At 52.9% G+C, this 19,900-nt stretch overlaps 1 protein-coding gene across 1 annotated transcript in view; it reads left to right on the top strand.

Moving 5' to 3' along the window:
• Window positions 1-5,017: 5,017 nt before the first annotated feature.
• The window catches only part of EFHD1 (EF-hand domain family member D1), a 42,369-nt gene continuing 27,486 nt past the window's right edge, over window positions 5,018-19,900 (top strand). The window contains exon 1 of the mRNA XM_068544203.1: window positions 5,018-5,407. Within this exon, the coding sequence (XP_068400304.1) occupies window positions 5,115-5,407 (293 nt within the window). The 5' untranslated portion in view covers window positions 5,018-5,114. The remainder of the gene's footprint in view (window positions 5,408-19,900) is intronic.

Raw genomic sequence — 19,900 nt, 5'->3', positions numbered from 1 at the left:
TTCAAATATTTTCTCAGTCCCTTTCTTTTTCTCTTCTTCTTCTGGGACCCCTATAATTTGAATGTTGGTGCGTTTAGTGTTGTCCCAGAGGTCTCTGAGATTTTCTTCAATTCTTTTTTTCTTTTTTCTTTATTCTGCTCCTCCACCACTTTGTCTTCCAGCTCACTTATTCGTTCTTCTGCCTCAGTTATTCTGTTATTGATTCCTTCTAGTGTATTTTTCACTTCAGTTATTGTGTTGTTCATCTCTGTTTGTTTGTTCTTTAGTTCTTCTAGATCTTTGTTAAACGTTTCTTATATTTTCTCAATCCGTGCCTCCATTCTACTTCCGAGACTCTGGATCATCTTTACTATCATTACTCTGGATTCTTTTTCAGGTAGATTGCCTATTTCCTCTTCATTTATTTGGTCTTGTCGGTTTTCGCCTTGCTCCTTCATCTGTGACATATTTTTTTGCCGTTTCATTTTTTATTTATTTTTTTATGAGTGAGATTGTGTTCCTGTCTTACTGGTTGTTTGGCCTGAGGCTTCCCACACTGGGGTTTGTAGGCTACTGGTAGAGCTGGGTCTTGGTGCTGAGATGAGGAACTCTGTGAGACTTCACTCCGATGAATATTCCCTGGGGTCTGAGGTTCTCTGTTAGTCCAGTGGCTCGGACTCGGAGCTCCCACCTCAGGAACTTCGGCCTGACCCCAGGCTCGTGAACCAAGATCCTGCAAGCTACCTGGGGCGGCAAAAAAAAAAAACAACAAAAAAAAAACAATAACAAAGTAAAAAATGAAATTAGACTAGGAAACTAACAGATATGTTAGGGAGAATATAAAAATAAAAATATAGATGAGTCAACAACCAGAAGGTACAACAGTACCACAATAGTAAAGAAGAGGAGGAGGGGGGAAAAAGAAAAAGGGAAAAAAAAGGAGGGGGAAAAGGCCTTGGCTGTGGAGGGCGGGGCCTAAGCAAGGGCGAGGTTTGGGTGGTGGGCGGAGCCAATGCTCAGGACCCACAGGGCTGGAAAAGGCCCTGGGGGCCTGGGGGTGTGGGGCTTAGGCTCAAGGAACAGAGGGGCCCAGGCGTGCCCCCCACCCCTGGTCTCAGAGGGCAGGGCACCTCACCTGGGAGCCCAGCAGGCTTTCTGGGCTCGAGTGGGCGGGGCAATCGCCCTCCACTCCTCTCCCGCCCCGCTCCTCCCAGAGGGCCCCTCCCGCCTGCTGATCTCCCCAGCCTCGGGGATGCCGATCCCGTCTGGCCTCCACTTCTCCTCCTCACTCAGTCCCTCTACATCCTACCCCTACCAGTGCACTGTGGGGTTTCTCCCATCTCCTTGGGCGTCAGTCCCCCAACAGCGGCCGGCAGGTGCCCTAGCTGTGGGGAGACGCTAACTCCACGTCTTCCCACACCGCCATCTCGACTCCGCCTCCACTCTCCAATTTTAGAATATTCTCAACTCAGTGAGCTAGGGCGTGAAGAGACTTAGAAAGAGCACCTGGCACTAACATTTACCTCATTTTTAAAGGACAAAACCATTTCCTCTAAAACATATCAAAGCCCTGAGATTCTGACTCATTAAAGAAGTTGATAATGCGAAGATAAGACTGAATGCCTCCAGAGATGGACGCAGCTCCAGGTTTCTGCCCTCTTGGAAGGGCTTTTCCCTTTCTGGACTTCATTTCATTCTGACTTCTCTGTGACTTGCAGGTCCGCACTTCCGGAGGGCCCAGAGAATTGTGCCAACACATCAGGGCTGAAGGGCATACCTGCTCTTATCTGGATGCCACAGTACCACAATAGACTCAAGCCTTTAGGGATTTTCAGAGGGAGGACTGGCAAATTGTATTTTCCAAAGATGGCCACAATGGTACATATCCCATCTCACAGGCTGTTCTTCGATGATGTTGTCACTCCTCCATTGAGAGGTGGAGATTTGTGTTCTCTCCCCTTCACGACTGCTCTGACCAATAAAGTTGAGCTATGTGATTTCTGAGCCTACTTCATAAAAGGTGATACGGTTTCCACCTGACTCTCCCTCTTTGCAAGCCTGCCCTAGGAACCCAATGGCCATGTTGTGAGGAAGCGCAGGCCATATCAAGAGGCCACTTGTAGGTGTTCTAGCCAACAGCTCCAAGCAAGGGCCAAGCATCAGCCAGCATCAATCCCATACCTGGGAGGGAATGAATCTTCAGATGATTCTCGACCCCAGCCTCAGAGCTGCCCTTGCTTACGCCAAGTGGATCAGAGAAGAGAGTTCCCCATGAAGGTCTGCCCAAATTGCAGATTCATGAGCAAAGTAAATTTGTTGTTTGGGCCATAGATTTGGGGATGGTTTGTTACACAGCAATATAGAACTGAAAAAGAAATCTTGCAGGTAAAACACGTTTGATTTTCGCTATGAAATGCAAAAGCTCCTATAGCCATCCCAGAGGAATGTTAGTGAAATAAACGCGCTCATGGGATGACACAGACAAAAATATTGGGTTGGCCAAAAAGTTCGTTCGGGTTTAATGTAGCATCTTATGGAAAAGCCTGAACGAACTTTTTGGCCAACCCAATACTTTCTACAGCTAAAATATCCACCCTCTCGTACTTCACCATTGCAAGCAATAACATTTGTTTTCTGGTATAACAGTTTTATATAGTCATTGTAGAAAAGTCAGGGAACTGAGAATTAAAATAGTTGATGAAAATGGTTCGACTCCTAGCATTTACAGCTGTTAATAATTTGGTCCCTTTCCCTTTAGTTTTTTTTTTTTTTCTATACATAGAAATGTATTTTATAAAACATGGGTCATATTTGCACAGTAGTACTGACATTGGCCCATCATTCAGCAATCATGTTTTGAGTTCTTTGTCAGGCACCCAGCTGGACACTGGAAAAAGTGAGATGGGAAGCAGGGTTTCCAGTCTTGGCCGTGACTGTGACTCACTTTGGGTCACTAGTGAGATACTGAAATTTTCTCCCTAGGGGTGGCCAGTTGTTGCCTGGTGAGCATTCTGGGTACCTGCTACTTTGGTGCCAGGGGTTAGGAGGCATTCCCTCCTCCACTCTTACCTCAGGGCAGAGAGGCTTGGGGATGCCTGGTGGGCACAGCCCCCAAACTCTGCCCCTTGTAGGTGATGTGCCTTTTGAGTGGTGCCTGGGGGACAGCTCGTATTCCACATGTATGTTACTCCAAAGTGCTTCCTTAGAGATCCACTGTGCAACACAGAGCCTGTAGTTAACAGTATGGTCTTGTGTACTTGAAAATTTGTTAAGAGGGTAAACCTCATGTGCAGTGTTCTCACCAAAAATATCCCCCAAACAAAAACCAAAGGGACACAAGGAAACCTTTGGAGGTGATGGAAATGTTTATTACCTTGATTGTGGTGATAGTATCATGGGTGTTTGCACATGTCCAAGGGCATCAAATTGTGTACATTAAACCTGTGCAGTTTTCTGTATATCAATTGTACCTAAATAAAACTGTTTTTTTTAAAAGCTCTGTCTCATTTGGAGGCACTTAAATGAAAAAGTCGAATTGCATTCAAAATCCATTCTCATGAACATGAGAATTTTCAACATTATACTTGAATCATAAATGAAAGAAAAGGAAGAGCTATTAGAGTCTTTAAATTTAATGTGAACTGTGGTAAATTTTAGCATGTAAAACGGTTGCTGACATTTTTTAATGCCTATTCATGTAAAGTTTCTTGTTGATGTAGAGTGTTAAGAATTTTAAATCTCTTTTTTTTGGTGTATGTGTGTGAAATAATGTCACATAAAGTGCTCACAAATGACAAAAAAAGCAAATCTAGTCACCATCACCAGGTCAGGAAGGGTAGCGCCCTGTGGTGTACTTGAAGGGGTCCATCAATTGCCATTTCAAGCATAAAATCTGATGTAAAAAAGGCCATTTATAAAACCGAATAAAATTGTTTAGTAGGGATGTTAAAAAGATTCTATTTGATCACTTTATTCAAAAACATAATATTTTCCCTAATTTAAAAAAAAAAAAAAAAAATATATATATATATATATATATATTTTTTTTTTTTTTTCACTAGGCCTCTACAGACGCTCAGAATCCCTGGCAGGACCTGTGCGGGCCCTGCATACCTGTGTGCCAAAAGCTGGTCCTGGGTCTCAGGCACCCACAGTCGGGTGATGCAGGCCTGCCCTGGGTCAGCAGTCCCTGAGGCAGTCAGAACAGAGTGGTCCCAGCAGGGGCGGATCAGTGTTTACAAGATTCTTCTCAAGGCTTGGCTGATTTAACAGCCATCCTTAGGGGAGTGACGACTGTACTTGCTTTTACCCTCTTGTTAAAAAGGCTGATTTATTTCTTTATTTTCAAGCTTCTTTTTCTTTTCTTTCTTGCGTTTCACAGAAAAAGCCAGAGCCCCCGAAGTGGCGCTGGTGTCTTGTCACCAGGAGAGCCACGAGTTTCTCTCCCTTGCTTGTTCTTTTTTTGGTTTGCTTATTTGTTTTTAGTATTTTTAGTATGTTTTGGAAACATTTCTTTTCCGTGAGTGAAACTCAGCTTCCCCCCTTCCCCGCGCCCCCTGCGGGTGCCTCCCTCACCCAGACCTCGCGACCAGTGGGTGCCACCCGCAGCCTTGGGGGCGCGTAGGTGTCATCCGGAGGCGCTCGGCTCCCCCCACCCCCAGTCTGTCCCCAGCCGCGAGCGGCTCCAGTCTGGGCACTTCTGGGGGACGAGAAAGGAACCGCCAGAACGGTACTGAAACTTTTCCCGGTGCCGTTCCCCCGGGGACCACAGGGTGTCTGGGCTCCCTGGGAGCGGGCGGCAAAGTCAGAGTTGATCCGAGGGTCCACTCCTCGTCCCGGGAGGCGCTCAGCTCCCGGTCTGGAGTCCCGGGTAGTGGAGAGCGGGTCGATGTCCCCGGAACGCGGCGACACCTGTGGCCTGTGGCCTCTGGCCGGGCGGTTCGTCCCCGAGCCCCAGCGCCTCCTTAAAGCCGCGGCTCCGCCCCGCCCTCCCCCTCCCCCCTCCCCAGCCCCCGCCCACGGTTCCACCCAACCGCCGGGTCCCCGCCGTCTTGGCGAAGTGTCGCAGAGTCGCGAGTCGGCGAGGAGCGCGCTGTCAGCCCAGTCCCCGCGTCCCCGGATCCACCGCGGCGGCCATGGCCAGCGAGGAGCTGGCGAGCAAGCTGCAGCGGCGACTGCAGTGGGAGGAGGTGGACGGCGGGCTCCAGCCTGCGCCCCGAGCCGCCCCAGTCCCCGAGCCCCAGCCGCAGCCGTCCGCCTGGGCGCCCACCGCCAGAGCCGACGCCGAGCTGAGCGCGCAGCTGAACCGACGGCTGGACATCAACGAGGGCGCGGCGCGACCCCGCCGCTGCAAGGTCTTCCACCCCTACTCCGAGTTCCCGGAGTTCAGCCGCCGTCTCATCAAGGACCTGGAGAGCATGTTCAAACTGTAAGCTCTCCGCCGCGTCCTGCGCCGTGCGCCCCCGGGGACCCTGAGCCCGGGAGGGAGGGGGAGGTGGCGGTGGGTTGGTCTTTCTGGTTGGGAGTCCCGGGCCCCGCTTGGGGGGGACTCAGGGTGGGATAGTGCAGGGGTTCCAGGGGTGTCTTTAGCATTTAACCCAACGCCCCCCAGATCCAGCGCGCCCCGACCGATCCCGGCGCGGTGGGGGGGATCCAGCGGGGGCTGGGACACCGAGAGCGGGACCCGCCGTTCTCCCTGACCCAGGTCAGAAGTTCCCCTCGGGCAGCCGAGCCCGAGTCCGGGGCTCCCGGGTCCCGACGGCGGGTCCCGCCCCCTCTGCGGGCCGGCTCCGAGATTTGCCCAGGGCGCAACTTCTAGGAAACGGAGACGCGCCGCGCCTCACCTGCCAACTTTATCTCCCGAGGGAGAAATTAGCCTCGTTGTCCTTTATCTTTTAAAACAAAGGAGGAGACTTATCCTTGGCTGCCGCGCGGGGTTTGATGTACCAACAGAGACTGAGAACTGGGAGTTTGTTAAACTCTTCACGAAAGATCAGTACGTTCCTGGAGCGAGCACGTTCGGGGAGCCTCTTGGGAGCGTCGCCTTGGCTGTTTTCCCCCTTCTTGCCTTTTGGGCAGGAGGCGCCCTTCCGGAACCGGACAAGGCAGCTGGCAGCTGGTCCGGCGGGGGCTCATTCCGGTCCTGCCGTGTCAGCCCCATCGGGCGGTGGAGGCAGCGTAGAGAGACCCCCAGTAGTCGGCCTTGTAGCTTGGCAGCTCCCTGGGCCTCAGTTTCTTCATCTGGAGAGTGGGGGAAGTAATCGTCCCTGCCTTTTAAGGCCAGAAAGTATTTTGCACACCGTAAGCTCCTAACTGAGCTATTAATATTAGTTCCAGAATCGGGCCAAGACCGGAAAAATGCCTGGGGGAGCGGAGGCCGCCGGCCAGGTCATGCTTGGGGCGGTTTAAAATGCGCTTGGAATGTGTTTGTCCTCCCGCGTGGAGGTTCTATTTAAAGGCGCTCTGACCGGCGCTGTGTGGCGGGAGCCTGGGCCCCTTCCTGAGGCTGGGCTGTTGTCCAGCCCCAGCCCCTGCGCGGAGGTCAGCAGAGGCTGGTACCCGGAGCCTCCGCGTCTTCTCCGCTTCCCTGACACGCTGATTTCCCCGTCCCTGGCTTCCAGACACTGATCTCTGGTGTTAACACCCGGTAGGTCTAATTTGGGCCATTAAGGAAGGCTGAGTTGAGGCAAAAGAATGCGCTGGGGCAGAGACAGAATAGTGAATGGTGCGTCACAACCCCTTTGATTTATTTGGGGTTATGCCTTTCCTGGCATACTGCTCCCCCTCTGGCTGCTCCCAGGTCCCAGCACTTCCTCCCAGTCAAGCTGGTTTCAGAGAGGGCATCTTGGGGACCTTCTTCTTCCAATCACTTTGGGGTGATTCAGATTTCTTTCATTCATTTTTATTGCTATTATTTTTTTCTGCAGAACAATCTTTGAAAGGATGTTTGTTTGTTTGTTTGTTTGTTGGCTGCTTAAGAGTAATAAAGGGAGTCCACACAATCAGAGGGGCTTGGGAGACCAAGCAAGGTGGCGTTGGTGAGGAAACAGATCCTGGAAGAGGGTCAAGCTAAAGGGAAGGCAGTGTGTGGTCTGGGGTCCCACAGAGCTGGCAGTCCAGCCTGAGCACGAGACTTCTTTCTCCAGAGCTACTGTGTCAGTCACAAGTCAAGGTTGGGTTTTCTGTCACTGGCAACCAAAATTGGCATAAACAAAAAAGGGATTAATGGGTTCATAAAACTAAAAAAGGACTGGTGTCAGGTATGGCTGGATCAGGGAGCTCAAATGATGCCATCAGAGCTTAATTTCTTTTTCTTAAGCCAGCTTCCTCTCTGTGTTGTCCCCATTCTCAGGTGGCTTATTCCTGGTGGTGGCAGTGTGGCCACAGCAGCTCCAGCAAGTCCAGTGCGAAGAGTAACCACAGCAAAGACCTTACTGCGTGTGTGTCTTTTGTAGCTTTGCTATTGCTTCTTATTGGCTCTGAACCAATTGCTGTGGCCAGGCCTGAGCCACGTGCCCCACCCCTGCGGAGACTGGCAGGGGGACCGGCGGTGGGGCTCTTGCTGAGGAGGGGGGATTTGCGCTGCTCACTGTGAAGGGCCTTCACAGCTCCATCCCGGACCTGACTGCGGGCAGGCTCAGGCCTTCAGCCTCCAGTGTCCTGAGGCACGAATGGCGGCTCCGGTCATGAGGCAGTGGCATCTGAGGCACGAGTCATTGCAAAGAAACCTTCCTGGGGGTTTCCCCCCATGTCCTAGAAGGCAGGGGAGGCAAGACTGCTCCAGTTAGAGTCGGCCAAGTGGTGGCTGGAGACACCAGTGTGGCAGGAGGAGCCTCACAAGCGTAGGGTCAGACAGGGCCTCGGACCTGTGACCCTGGGCAAGCTACACAGTCCCTCGAAGTCTTAGTTTCTTGCTGGTAAAAGTACCACCTTCCCATGAGGGCCAGGTAGCTTCTGTGGCTGCCAGGGGCAGGGGCCACTCGGGGAATGATATCTCCCCCAACAGTGGTTTGGAAAGCCCCCCCCACCCCTTAAACCTAGTATCAAGACCCAATTATCTTAGGACTTCCCTGGTGGGCCAGTGGTTAAGACGCTGTGCTTCCACTGCAGGGGACACAGGTTTCATCCCTGGTCAGGGAACTAAGATCCCACATGCTATACAGTGCGGCCAAAAAAAAAAAAAAAAAAAAAAAGAGACCCAATTATCCATCATGAGTTTGAGGAAGGTGGGGCTATAGCCCCCTCATTCCAGGGTCATTAGCTGTGATCAAGGGCAAGTTGCTTAACCATTTCTGTCTTTTCATCTGTAAAACGGGGGCAACCCTTTCTTTCAAGGGTTTGGTGAGAACTGAGTGAGAGGAGGGGGTGGCCAGTGCCAAGTCAGCATGTGACGTGGAACAGGGGCCTTTTGCTGAAGGTTGTCCTCCCCCCTTGGCTCCAGGCCCCATGTCCACGTTTAGAACCCTTCCCGCCCTGCCGTGCCTTCAGGCTGCCCTGCTACCCACACCCGGTCCCCCCCCTGAGCTTCCAGACCCAGCCTCCTCCAGCTGAGCCCGATGGGGTTCCCCTCAGGTGCTTCCGCCCAGTCTCCTCACCTGGGAGGCAGCTGAAACTTTGCTCTCCCCACCCCACCAGGGTCAGGGACTCCGCAGTCTGGGAGATTTTGTCACTTGGACATCTCTGACACAGCTCTGCTTTTGGTCCTCATCCATCCTCGGTGCCTGGCACGTGGCGGTGACTCTAGTTGATGGACAAACCCCTCATCTCACGGAGGGCCCCCTATGGTCATTAAGTCAGACCAGCCCCCCTGCCACCCCCTGGACTCTCTGCCGTCCTGCTACCTTGAGCTCGCTCCAGGCGGCCAGCTGGCTCCAGGACCCGCTCGGCCGATCTCGCCAGCCCTGGGGGCTGCCTGCACCCACTGCCCTTGCCCAGGCTGCGGTAGGCTGTGGGCCCCCTCCTACCCGGGAAGGCTGCTGTGGGGCTTGGCACTTGGGGATTTGCCACCCGTTGGCCTGGCAGTACCACCTGTCCCGTAGCTGGCCCTCCGCAGCTGACGAACTCGTGAGGTCCCAGCTTTGCTCACAGCCCGGCCCAGCTTTTCTGCTGGCCCTCTTTCGTGTTTTCCTCTTCCTGCTGTCCTACTTGACTTTTTTAAAAAAAACGGCATGACTTAAAAAGATTTAAAAAAAACAAAACTACATCTGGGTAGGTCCTCTTGAAAACCTAAGTTTTGCTCACATCCTGCTCCCCGCGCGCACTCTTGCATCGAACCTTTTCTGCGCATGCTTTGGCCACTCTCTGAGGGCTGGGCAAGCAGACCCCTTTGTGGGAGCCTCCCAGCTGCCTCTTCTTCCTGGAGAAGCCCTAGGCATGCCCACCCCTCCCCGACTCGTCTCCCTGCCCTGTGGGTGTGTCACTCTGCCATCACCCTGTCCAGTCAGCAGCTGCTCGTTGCCACACATCTGCCCCCAGCTGAAATGTGTCTTTTTCTTTTTCCTTTGGTTTTTATGCATAAATTAAAAAAAAAATCATGTGAAAGATCTCAACTTGTTTTCCATGCTTTCCACATTCTATCCATTGCAGAAGCAGTGTTGTGAGGCTGTTCAGAGCATGAACTGGGAGCCGGGCTTCCTGGGTTCAGACCCCAACTCTGCCACTTGCTACTTGGAAGGTTACTTTGGGCAGGTTACTACTGAAAAGCTCTGTGCCTCGGTTTCCCCTTATGTCAAGTGGGGATAGAAAAGTACCTGCCTTGTGAGTTTACTGTGGGGATTAAATAAATTCATGTATATGAAGCAGTTAGCTCAATGCTTGGCCCATGGTGAGGCCAGTAAGTTTCAGGCACTAATTTTCACAGCCATAATTTTGGTGGATGTGCAAATTGTGCGTTGTCCTTTTTGTTAAATAATTTACAAACACTTTGCAATGTCTGGTTTCTCCTTTGAAGTTGATTTCACCTGCAGCTTGAGCTGTGGAGTGGAGATGTGGCTGCTTGGTGGGTAATTGGTCCCCCTGGGACTGCCCCCAGGGCTCTGTTGAGGGGACTTACTCGTTCTACTTCTGGGTGAGTGGATGAGTGCCCTAGGGCTGCTGTAATAAGGACCACAAGCTGGTGGTTTAAAACAAGAGAAATGTATTCTCTTACCGTTCTGGAGGCTGGAATCTGAAATCAAGGTGTCAGAAGGGCCACGCTCGCTCCAAAGCCTCTAGGGAAGAACCCTTCCATGCCCCTTCTAGCTTCTGATGGTTGCCAGCAATTCTTGGCATCCCTGGCTTACAGACGCATCACTCCAGTCCCTGCCTTGATAGTCACATGGTGTTCTCCCTGTGTGTGTGTGTCTTCACACGGCTTTCTTGTAAAGACACTAGTCCTTGGATTTAGGGCCCACCTTAATCCAGTATGACTTCTTTTTTTGGCCACGCTGCGTGGCTTGCAGGATCTTAGTTCCCCGACCAGGGATCGAACCTGGGCCACGGCAGTGAAAATGCTGAGTCCTAACCACCAGACCGCCAGGGAATGCCACAGAGTGACGTCATTTTAATTCAATTTATTATATCTGCAAAGATCCTATTTCCAAATAGGTCACATTCTGAAGTTTTAGATAGCTATGAATTTTGGCAGGGGGGACCCTCTTCAACCCATTACTGCCCCTGGGCAGAGGTGCTCTGTCTATGTGCATCATGACATGTCAGAGTCTTAACCACTTTAGATTGCTTAGGTGATTTAGGAGGTCTGAGAGGTAACCAAAGCCAGAATGATTCCTACCCTCAACAGAAGGGGGATCAGTCTTCTCAAAGCCTAACCCTATTTCAAATGGAGTTGCCATCTAACTACAAAAAACAAAACCAATAGAAAACCCCCAACTTGTGCCAGGAGTGCACTTACTTTCAGCAAGAATTTCACTTTTAATCCGTTTCTAGATCCAGATTCTGATGTCACCTTAGAGTTCACTCAGAACCTGACTTGACCAGAACAAAGTACGCCTGTTCTTTTTGTCCGGGGCTATATAGATTCATGCAGACACTGCAAAACGTGCTTTGATCTTTTAAATTTGATTTTCCTATTTAAAAGTATTTCATTTAGGGATCTCTTACATTTTCAAGGTTTAAAAAAGCCTGGATCCTTTCCAGCCTGTGAACACATCAGCTTCTTGGAGCGGGGGTCATTTATTTGTCTTTGTATTGTTGGGACCTACCACAAATGAGCCTGGTGTGTTATAGAAGAGAGAGAATTTTCTAATGAGTGTGGGAAGCCAGAGGCGTCACCAGCCCCGCCAGAGAAAGTTCACTCTCCGTTTCCAAGAGTGTTACTGGATAGGCTGGGCCAAGAGAATAGTGGCCTGATTTTAAACGGAGAGTGAGAAGGCCCCGAAGAAACTGACTCCACAGTGTGTGTCCAGGGCTGTAATACGAGCTGGTGGAGCGGTCAAGGTTAGACAGGAAATTTTAATTACCCTGGGCTTATCCAGAGGCCCCTTTCAAAGGGAGGTAATGAGGGCAGCCACTTAAGGGCGGACCCAAATACAGCATCTTAAAATGCAGCTGTGAAGTTCTTGCCGCATACTAGAAGCTTGTGTTTCAGTGCCCCAGAGAGAGGGTGGGGAGAGGAGCCTTTGGCTGTGGGAAAGTTGTCTTTTTATCAGAATCGAAAATGATGACATCACGGACGCCCTGCCAGGACCTGACTCCCCATCACTGCTGAACCCCGAAAAGGCAGGGCTGCCCTGGAACTCTTCATTTCTCATCTCCCCCACCCCCAGTTTCTTTTTCTCCTCCCTAGACTTTTCTCTGAGGGAGGGAGGAAGGGGTGTGGACTCGGAGGGCTGGGAATTTGCCAAAGGGGTGAAGGGAGCCCCGTTAGGGAGGTTTACTGGGGAGGTGGATCTTTATCTTTTGAGTGAATTGCCTTATACACGGGGAAAGGTGCATGGAGATAACTGGAAGTTCAGTGATTTTTTCCCCCTTAGAGAAAGGCGAGGGCTTCTGACTCTCCTGATTGTCTCTTTAGTGCACGGTGATCCACCTTAGAGTTGAAATTCCCTCACCTGCACTGGATTTTGCACATTTGACTATTCTGCTTGAAGGTGGGGCAGGAGAACCCAGGGCTTGTCTGAATTCCTGGCGGGCAGTCAGCCAGAACCCAGGCCGGCTTCTGTTTGGGGCCTTGGTCTCCGGCAGAAAGACGCTGTAACTGGGAACTATTTCTTAGAGAGAGGTTTGCACTGGTTTTCTTTGCCCAGAGTGTGAGGTCGGGGGAGCTGGAAGGAGGTGCCACCGTTTCTGGCAGTTTTATCTTTTTTTTTTTTTTTAATTAATTACTTAAGTTTTGGCTGTGTTGGGTCTTCGTTTCTGCGTGAGGGCTTTCTCTGGTTGCGGCAAGCGGGGGCCACTCTTCATCGCGGTGCGCGGGCCTCTCACTATCGCGGCCTCTCTTGTTGCGGCGCACAGGCTTCAGACGCGCAGGCTCAGTAATTGTGGCTCACGGGCCCAGTTGCTCTGCGGCAGGTGGGATGTTCCCAGACCAGGGCTCGAACCCGTGTCCCCTGCATTGGCAGGCAGACTCTCAACCACTGCGCCACCAGGGAAGCCCTGGCAGTTTTATCTTTGCAGAGAGTTTCCTTTCTCCTCATTCCTTGCTCCTCACCTCCTTTCCCTGGGAAGCCTCCTCCACCCTCCTTATTACAGAGAATCACGTTTTGTGAGAATTCGAGTGACTTATTAAAATCTTACATAATGCAAAAAAAAAAAAAAAAGTTCTTTTTCCTTTCTCTCTTGCAAAATTGGTTAAGTGCCTAGTTTCAAAGCGTTAAGGTCCAGGGGACTCTAACTTTATTTATACTCTTAGCCCTGTGATACCTCCCCACCCCCCAGACTAACTAGTAAATAGAAATACCATCTTCCATTGAATTTGGGGGGCTCGGTGGACACGGGCTACATCATGTGTGGTTTCACGGCGTGGCTGAGCCAGGGATCTCTAAGGATGTGTCGAATGAATCAGGTCTCGGGCTCTGGAGCTAGTGGCTGCCAGGCCTGTCCGTGACTTGGGGAAGAGATACTCAGTGTAGGATCCCAGCACACACGCTAGATTTTGCACAGCTTGCTATTATTAGCTTCCTGCTTCATGAATATCTATGTATCAGGTGCACTCTTGCAGGCTCACACTCTGCAGCCTCCCCCTGCTTCTGCGTCCCTTCACTGTTGGTGATTGAAGGGCTCCCCTGGTCCTAAATGCTAGATGGTCCTTGGAAGGCCTACATACAGGGATATCTGAGTTGTTGGAGCGAGGACTGTGCCATCCTGCAGGATGAAACTCTACCTGTGCTCAATGGCCTGCCAAGACACAGACCCAAGTCCCGCACTGAATCCTTCTTTGGTTCCAAGGCTGCACGGACCTTCTGTGACCCCTTTCCCAGCGCTCCCACCCCTGGGCTCCCATGGCCAGCACTGTCTGTACATTTGCTAATGTCTGCCCCTGTGATACCATCATGATGATAATGATGAGCCTCTTTCTCACCTGCTGTCTATGAGCTATTCATTCATTCAGTTTTCTCATTCATTCAGTGAAGCACATGCCAGGTACTGGGATTATACAGATTGATCTGGAGGGGTTTCTGCCCTCAAGAAGCTCTACGAACTCTGAACTATGGGCTGGATTTAACATGATGCTGCTTGACAGGGAAGGATGCAAATCCTGGAAAAGCCATCCACCACCCATGTATAAGAAACCCCGGGTAGCCTAGCAGACACTGTGCAGATGCTGCATTCAGGGCAGGGGGCGGTGGTCTTCCTGGACACAGCCAGGGGGGAGCAGCCAGCCAGGACTGGGAAGGGGTTCAGGCCCTCGATGGGTCAAAGGCCTTGGGGCCGAGGCTCTTGGAGCCAGAGGATGGGAGCTGAGAGTTTGAAGTCTGGTGGGGATCTGCTCGACCTCAGGGGGGCAGAAGGTGGGCAATGAGGGTTCAGTGAAAGGAAGCCACGGCCTTGGTTCAGCGTAGAGAAGAAAGAACTTTCTCATGGTTGGAGTTGTTGAGAAATAAAAAGAATGGTCTTAAAGGTGGTAAGCCCCTTTTCTCTGGAGTTCCATTGGAAGGTGTGGTCTGTCTTCGTGGAGTGAGAGTTTTGCAGCAGGGAAGGGTTGTGAGGCTCTTGGGAGGCTGTGGGATAGGCTGTACGACGGTCAAAGTTCCTTCTGGGCCAGGGTTGGGCCAGCTTGGTCCGTAAAGGGCCAGGTAGTAAATCTGTTTTGGCCTTGTGGGCCCTAGGGTCTCTGTTGCCACTGACTCTGCCACTGTGACCGAAAGTAGCCGCGGACAATACGTCAAGGAACCTAAACTAACTGGCATGGCTGTGTCCGGATAAGACTTGGTGAGCAGAATTCGCCTGCAGGCTATAGTTTGCCGGCCCCTGTTCTAGGCAATTGCTTTGGAATCTTCTGAATCCTGAGCCCTGTGAGCCTTCGGTGGTCTTGCTCATCCCTTTCCTCACTTCTCGGCCTTTCTCCCTGTCAGTGGCCTGGGGTTTCACTGGCTGGGGCAGGCCGGGAGCCCCCAGGGGAAAAAGAGGCAGAAGCAGAAGTGGATGGCAGAGTGATCCCAGAGCTCTAGGACCCCAGAGTTGCTTCTGGAAGATTATTGCTGGAGCAGGAACAACATATGTATCTGCTTCTCCTGCCAACTAAGAGGGCTGGGCAGCTGGTGCCCTGCCGCTGGGATCCCTGGGTGACATTCTGCACCCTGGAAGGGCTGCCTTGGTGTTACCTCCTTTGAGAGGTGGTCCAAGGTGTGTTTGAGCCGGGCTGTGGTCAGGAAGGGCTTAGGGACTTCCCTGGAGGTCCAGTGGTTAGGACTCTGTGCTTCCACTGCAGAGGGCACGGGTTCGATCCTTGGTCTGGGAACTAAGATCCCACAAGCTGCGTGGTGCGGCCAAAAAAAAAAAACAACAACAAAAAACAAAGAACAAAAGCCCTCCAGATGTAAAGGAAAATGAAAACTAACTTGGTTGCACAGAGACCTTGGCCTTGGGTGTCTGCCTCCTTGAGCCCCGTGGTTAAAGCAGGGGTTCTTCATCTCAAGTCTTTGGACCCTCCCCCTTCTCCCTAGCCCCCCCTCCAACCTCCCTTATTCCCTTTATCATCATGAGTCGAGTGCCTCTGATTTCCTCTCCTTTTAGAAGGGTCTCCAGGTGGAGAGGCGGGAGTGCATGTGGCCAGCGCCATCTTTGGTGCACGTCACCTGCACTGATGGCTCTGGTTCCTTTCAGTGCCCGCCTGATGTTCTGCTGCTAACGGCCCTTCTCTCAGTGTGGAGGCCTTTGTACAAGTCGTGGGTGGGTAGGTGTGTGTGTTGGAGGGTGTCCAGGCCTGGTTTTATTTTCTTTCAGTCTCTGCCTAGCTGCCCCCCGTGTTGCTGAATGAAGGTAAATTCTTGGATTTTGGAGGCGAGGACTGGTGGTCTGTCTCCACACAAGGCTGCCTCTGGCTGACACTATGTCCTTAGCACTCTGCCAGCTCGGATCAGGTTTGCAGGAAGTAGAAGGATGTCGTTCAGGACTTATAAACTGTCACATGCCTAAGGCTGGCCCTGCCACCCCTTCCTAGTAAGAATGGCAAGGGACCCCAGGGCTGTAGTTGATCCTAGCCTTGGGATTAGGTAGCTCCTGGGGACCCCCAGCCCCACCTGGCAATTCTCACCGAACACTGTGCCTGGGACCGTGGTCCCCGGTCATCAACCCTCTACCAACAAGATCTGGCTGCTGACAGGCTCAGCTCTGCGCCCACAGGGACATGGTGAGCTCTGTCTCAGCCTTGGAGAGGTGCTGGCCCCCGATCCTGTGCAGCTCTGTCCATCTTGACCTCAGTGACAGGGTCTCTGTCCCCTCCCTAAATGGCTCATGCGCCCCACACCCTTCCCTACAAGGGACAACTGTATTGAGCACAGCCACTGCTCACAGCCACTGCTTACAGAGCACCTGCTGTGTGCAGGCACCGTTCTCGGCATTTACACATTGTAAGCACTGTGAGATGGTGCTTTTATCCTCCCTCATTGTACAGATGGGGACCGTGGGACGAAGTTCAGACTCTTCACGCTGACCCTCAAGGCCGGTCACAGCTGGCTACTGCATTCTTCTCTCTCGCTGGTTGCCCCAGCCTGGCCCCATTCTTGCTGGGCTGTTGGTTCCCCACAGTCTCTCTCCCATAACCCCCAATTTCCAATCTGTCCATTATTGTTGATTCTTAGGAGGTTCCCCTCCCCCTCCTCCCAGGTGTTTGCCCTGGGAAAGCAGGGTCCGCTCTCTAAGGTGGAGTGTGGCTGACTTCTTTCTTCCTTCAGTCCCCAGGGCTGGACCCAGGGCCACAGGCAGGGCAGGGGTACCTTGACCTCTGTAGAGGGGCCTGAGCTCTGCTTCTGGAGCTGCCCTGAGGCCCTAATTACGGCCCCAGTGGAGCTTCCCAGCTCCCAGGGCTGTCAGGAATAGGAGCCTTCGGTGGGGTTGTGTAGTACCCTCCGGCAGTGCCACCAACCGCGTGACACAGGGCACCTGCCTGTAAGTGAGATGCGGAAAAAGGAAAGTGACCACCTTCTCAGGTTGTCCCCAAGATCGCGTGACCACTTGGTGTGCAGTCGCAGCCTTAATTAGGTCACTCCAGTTCCAGCCCCAGGTTCTTTCCACTGAGAGAGCTGCAGGTCCAGGCCCCTAGCAGGGCTGCTGGATTTAAGGTGGTGCCAGCCCAGAGGAAGGACACTGGAAAGGGGCCACTGGCAGGGAAGCTGTGGGTGGAGGCTCTGAAGACCCAGAGGCTGGCAGCCCAGGTGCTTTTCCTTTCCATGTGGAGGGACGGCTGAGTCCCCCCACAGTCCGCTTCCACTGGGCCTGTAGCCCCCGACCTCCCCCTCCCTCAGGGCCTCCCCCTGGCCATTTCCCTCCCTGGCTCCTGGGCTTGGGAGTCGAGGGAGTGTGGGTCACTACTGGGGGTACACCAGGCCTAACTGGGTCTGGGGGTGGAAACCCCGGGTTGTTTGGGGTCACCCATCCCCGGAGATCCACAGGGCTCCTGGGGATTCCCAGGCAAACTAGGTTTCCAGAGGCACCTCTGGCCCAGTTTCCCAGCCCATCAGGCCTTTTATAGGAGGTGATGGGAGCCAAGGGGAAGACACCCCATTACTACAGCAAAGAACCACCCTGGCTCATTTTGACACCCCTGATCAGAAGAGCCCTTGTGGCCTCCCCATCGCCTCCATCAGGGTGTGCTCAGGGCGGGCGTCCCCTGGGATGCCCTTCTCCCCCTCCTTCCTGGATGGATAACCGGTAACTCTAAATTCCCAGATCCACTTGCTCCATTCCCTGTTCCCAAGCGAGTCCCCAGCCGCCTGCGCTTATCCAAACCCAGCAAAGGTGCCCCGATTTCAAAAGGACCAAGGGGAGACCCCAGGATTAGGGTCCTTCTCTTGATGAGAAATTTCTCTTAATGAGCCAAAACTAAAAAAGTGAGCCCTTACTGATGAGTTTACGGATAAGCTGAGAGTTTATCTGTCTTCCTGTAATCTTGGCAGCAACTGGACAAAGCCCAGAGAGTAACTCGCCCAAGGACACACAGCACAGGATGTCACCGGAGCCTTGAACCAGGACAGTCTGACCCCAGGAGCACACTGCCAGCCCCTGCTGCCCTCCACCTTCCTCAGGAGGAGCCCAGCAAGGCTCCAATAGACGAATTGTTCCCTGCCACACTTGCCAGGTCAAAAGCTTTCCAAGGCTTGTCCCTCTCTACCTGGTCACTCGTGGGTTCTTGGCATCTGTGCCCTCAGTGTGGCTGAAGCACTTAGCACTCCTGGCCTATTAACTGGTTGCCACCGGCACGTTCCTCTGGAGGGTGGTCACGGGGGCTGGCTTGCTTTGTTTCCACACTGGGCTGCTGGCATCAGTGGGAGAGTTTGCGTGGAGCTGAAACCTCCCAGTCTGAGGTCTTTTCCGCTGCTGAGCTACGGCAGCCAGTCTGGGAGCACGAGGCTGGGGGAGCTTGGTGCTCTCTCTCCTCCTGAATCCGCGTGGGAGTCCCTGGCGGGTGCAGTGCACTACCGCTGCAGGTATTTGGGACAAAGAGGATTTCCCTGCTCGTCTCAAAAGCCTGGGTAGCAGCTGCCTGACTCTGCATCCCCTCTGCTGTCTTGCGGGGCCCTGAGCACACAGTGGGTGCTCTGTAGGGGTGGGGGTGGCCCCTCAGCTCTGCCCTGCCACCTGCCCTTTCTTAACGAACTTCCAGACACCATGTGCAGAACTATAGGAGGCTGTGGTTAGGGAGACCCAACTGGTCTCCTGCAGCCTGTAAAGATGTTGGCCCCTTACCAGAAAAAGAAGGATATTTCCCAGGAACAAGTCCCCGCAGCACTGGCTGTGCACAGGACAGGTGAAGCTGGCGCTCACCTGCACCCACTGCCACTCCCAGCTCACCTTCTCTCTCCCCGCACCTCTCCACAGCGAGGGCTACTGCATGCCCCCCAACTGCTCACTCCACTCTCCCCCCACCACTGCCCCCCTAAATCCATCCTGCACATGGAGCTGAGGGGTCTTTCTGAAACAGCCATCTGAGGTCACTTCTCTGCTTCACACTCTTTGGGGGTTGCCCTTCTTACCCGTAAGAAGACACAGCTCTCCCAGAATGCCTTGTGGGAGCTGGCCCCCTCCCCCCTTCTGGGACATCCCGGCACCTCTGGACTGCACTGGTGACAGGGGCTCCCTCCCAGGGCTCTGCACACTCACTCCTGTTAGAGCCAGCTCTGCCCATGCTCCGGCCTTATCACAGCTCAACTGTCTGTACATCTGCCTCCCCACTGGGACTGGTCTTTGTGCTTTTCTTCTGCTCTGGAGAGGCCCCAGGTAGATGTGAGCCAGGTGACTCGAAGAGCCAGACGTTCATCCCACAAAGGCGGCTGGGAGCAGCCTGATTGGAAATCCGACTCTGGGCTCAAGCTTTTGTACTTAATTCCTCAGAGTCCCCCTTCCTGGGTCCTGCTTTCTCTTACTTTGCATGCAGTTGTAACACACTTGGAGATGTGGTTTCTCAGTCTGCAGCAAATCGGAAGGAAGGAACGAAGGGAGGGAGGGAGGGAGGGAGGAGGGGAGGGAGGGAGAAAGAGAGGGAGAAAGGGAGGGAGAGAGGGAGGGAGAGAGGGAGGAAAGAAAGGGCAGATAATTTGACAGCTAAGGGGGACCTACACAAAATACAGGAAACCAGGACCTCAGAGAAGGGGCAGGCAGGGAAGCACGGAGGAGCAACAGTCCTATGGGCTCGGGGGACCCTGAGGCTCATCTGGATGGGCACAGTTAGGGACACCCACGGGAGAAGCAGGAAAGCCCCAGGAAGGGCTACCTGCTCTGGGGATAGTCTGGCACAGTGCCCTTCTCCTAGTTGAAAGAGCCTGGGCAGCACGGGGAATCTTGTGCAAATGCAGGTTCTGATTCAGCAGGTCTGGGAAGGGACCTGAAATTCTGCATTTCGAATAATCCTGGATGACCACACTTTGAGAGGCTGCCAGAGGCTGCCTGTCTGAAAAGGCAGTGCGTGTTTCCCATACAAGGCCTTTCTGGAGAAAAGCCGGTGTGTTCCCATGTTCTGGGTCTCTGAGGCATAGGTGGTTCCCCCCAACACTAAGAGTAAGGCATTTTCTGGGGCAACCCTCCTGAGAACCCCCCTACCCCCTGGGGATCCCTGGGGAGTTTCTGATGGCTGAGTTTCAGGCAGACAAAGGCTGGCCTGCTTCTTTCTTCCTTGATAGCAGGATTATTCTGGGGAGGTGAAAACCAAGAAAACCCAGGGGCTCTGCACAGTGGAGCTGAGAGAGCAAGCCATTCATGGACCAGCACTGGGCGGACATTGGAAACCAGCCCCTGCGCCCTTGCTGCTGTCTCCTTACTGGCAGGCCTT

This window comes from Eschrichtius robustus, chromosome 5 (genome assembly GCF_028021215.1).
Source record: "Eschrichtius robustus isolate mEscRob2 chromosome 5, mEscRob2.pri, whole genome shotgun sequence".
NCBI lineage: Eukaryota > Metazoa > Chordata > Mammalia > Artiodactyla > Eschrichtiidae > Eschrichtius > Eschrichtius robustus.
Note: the sequence above shows the minus strand (reverse complement) of the source record. Positions and strands in the feature narration are given on the sequence as shown.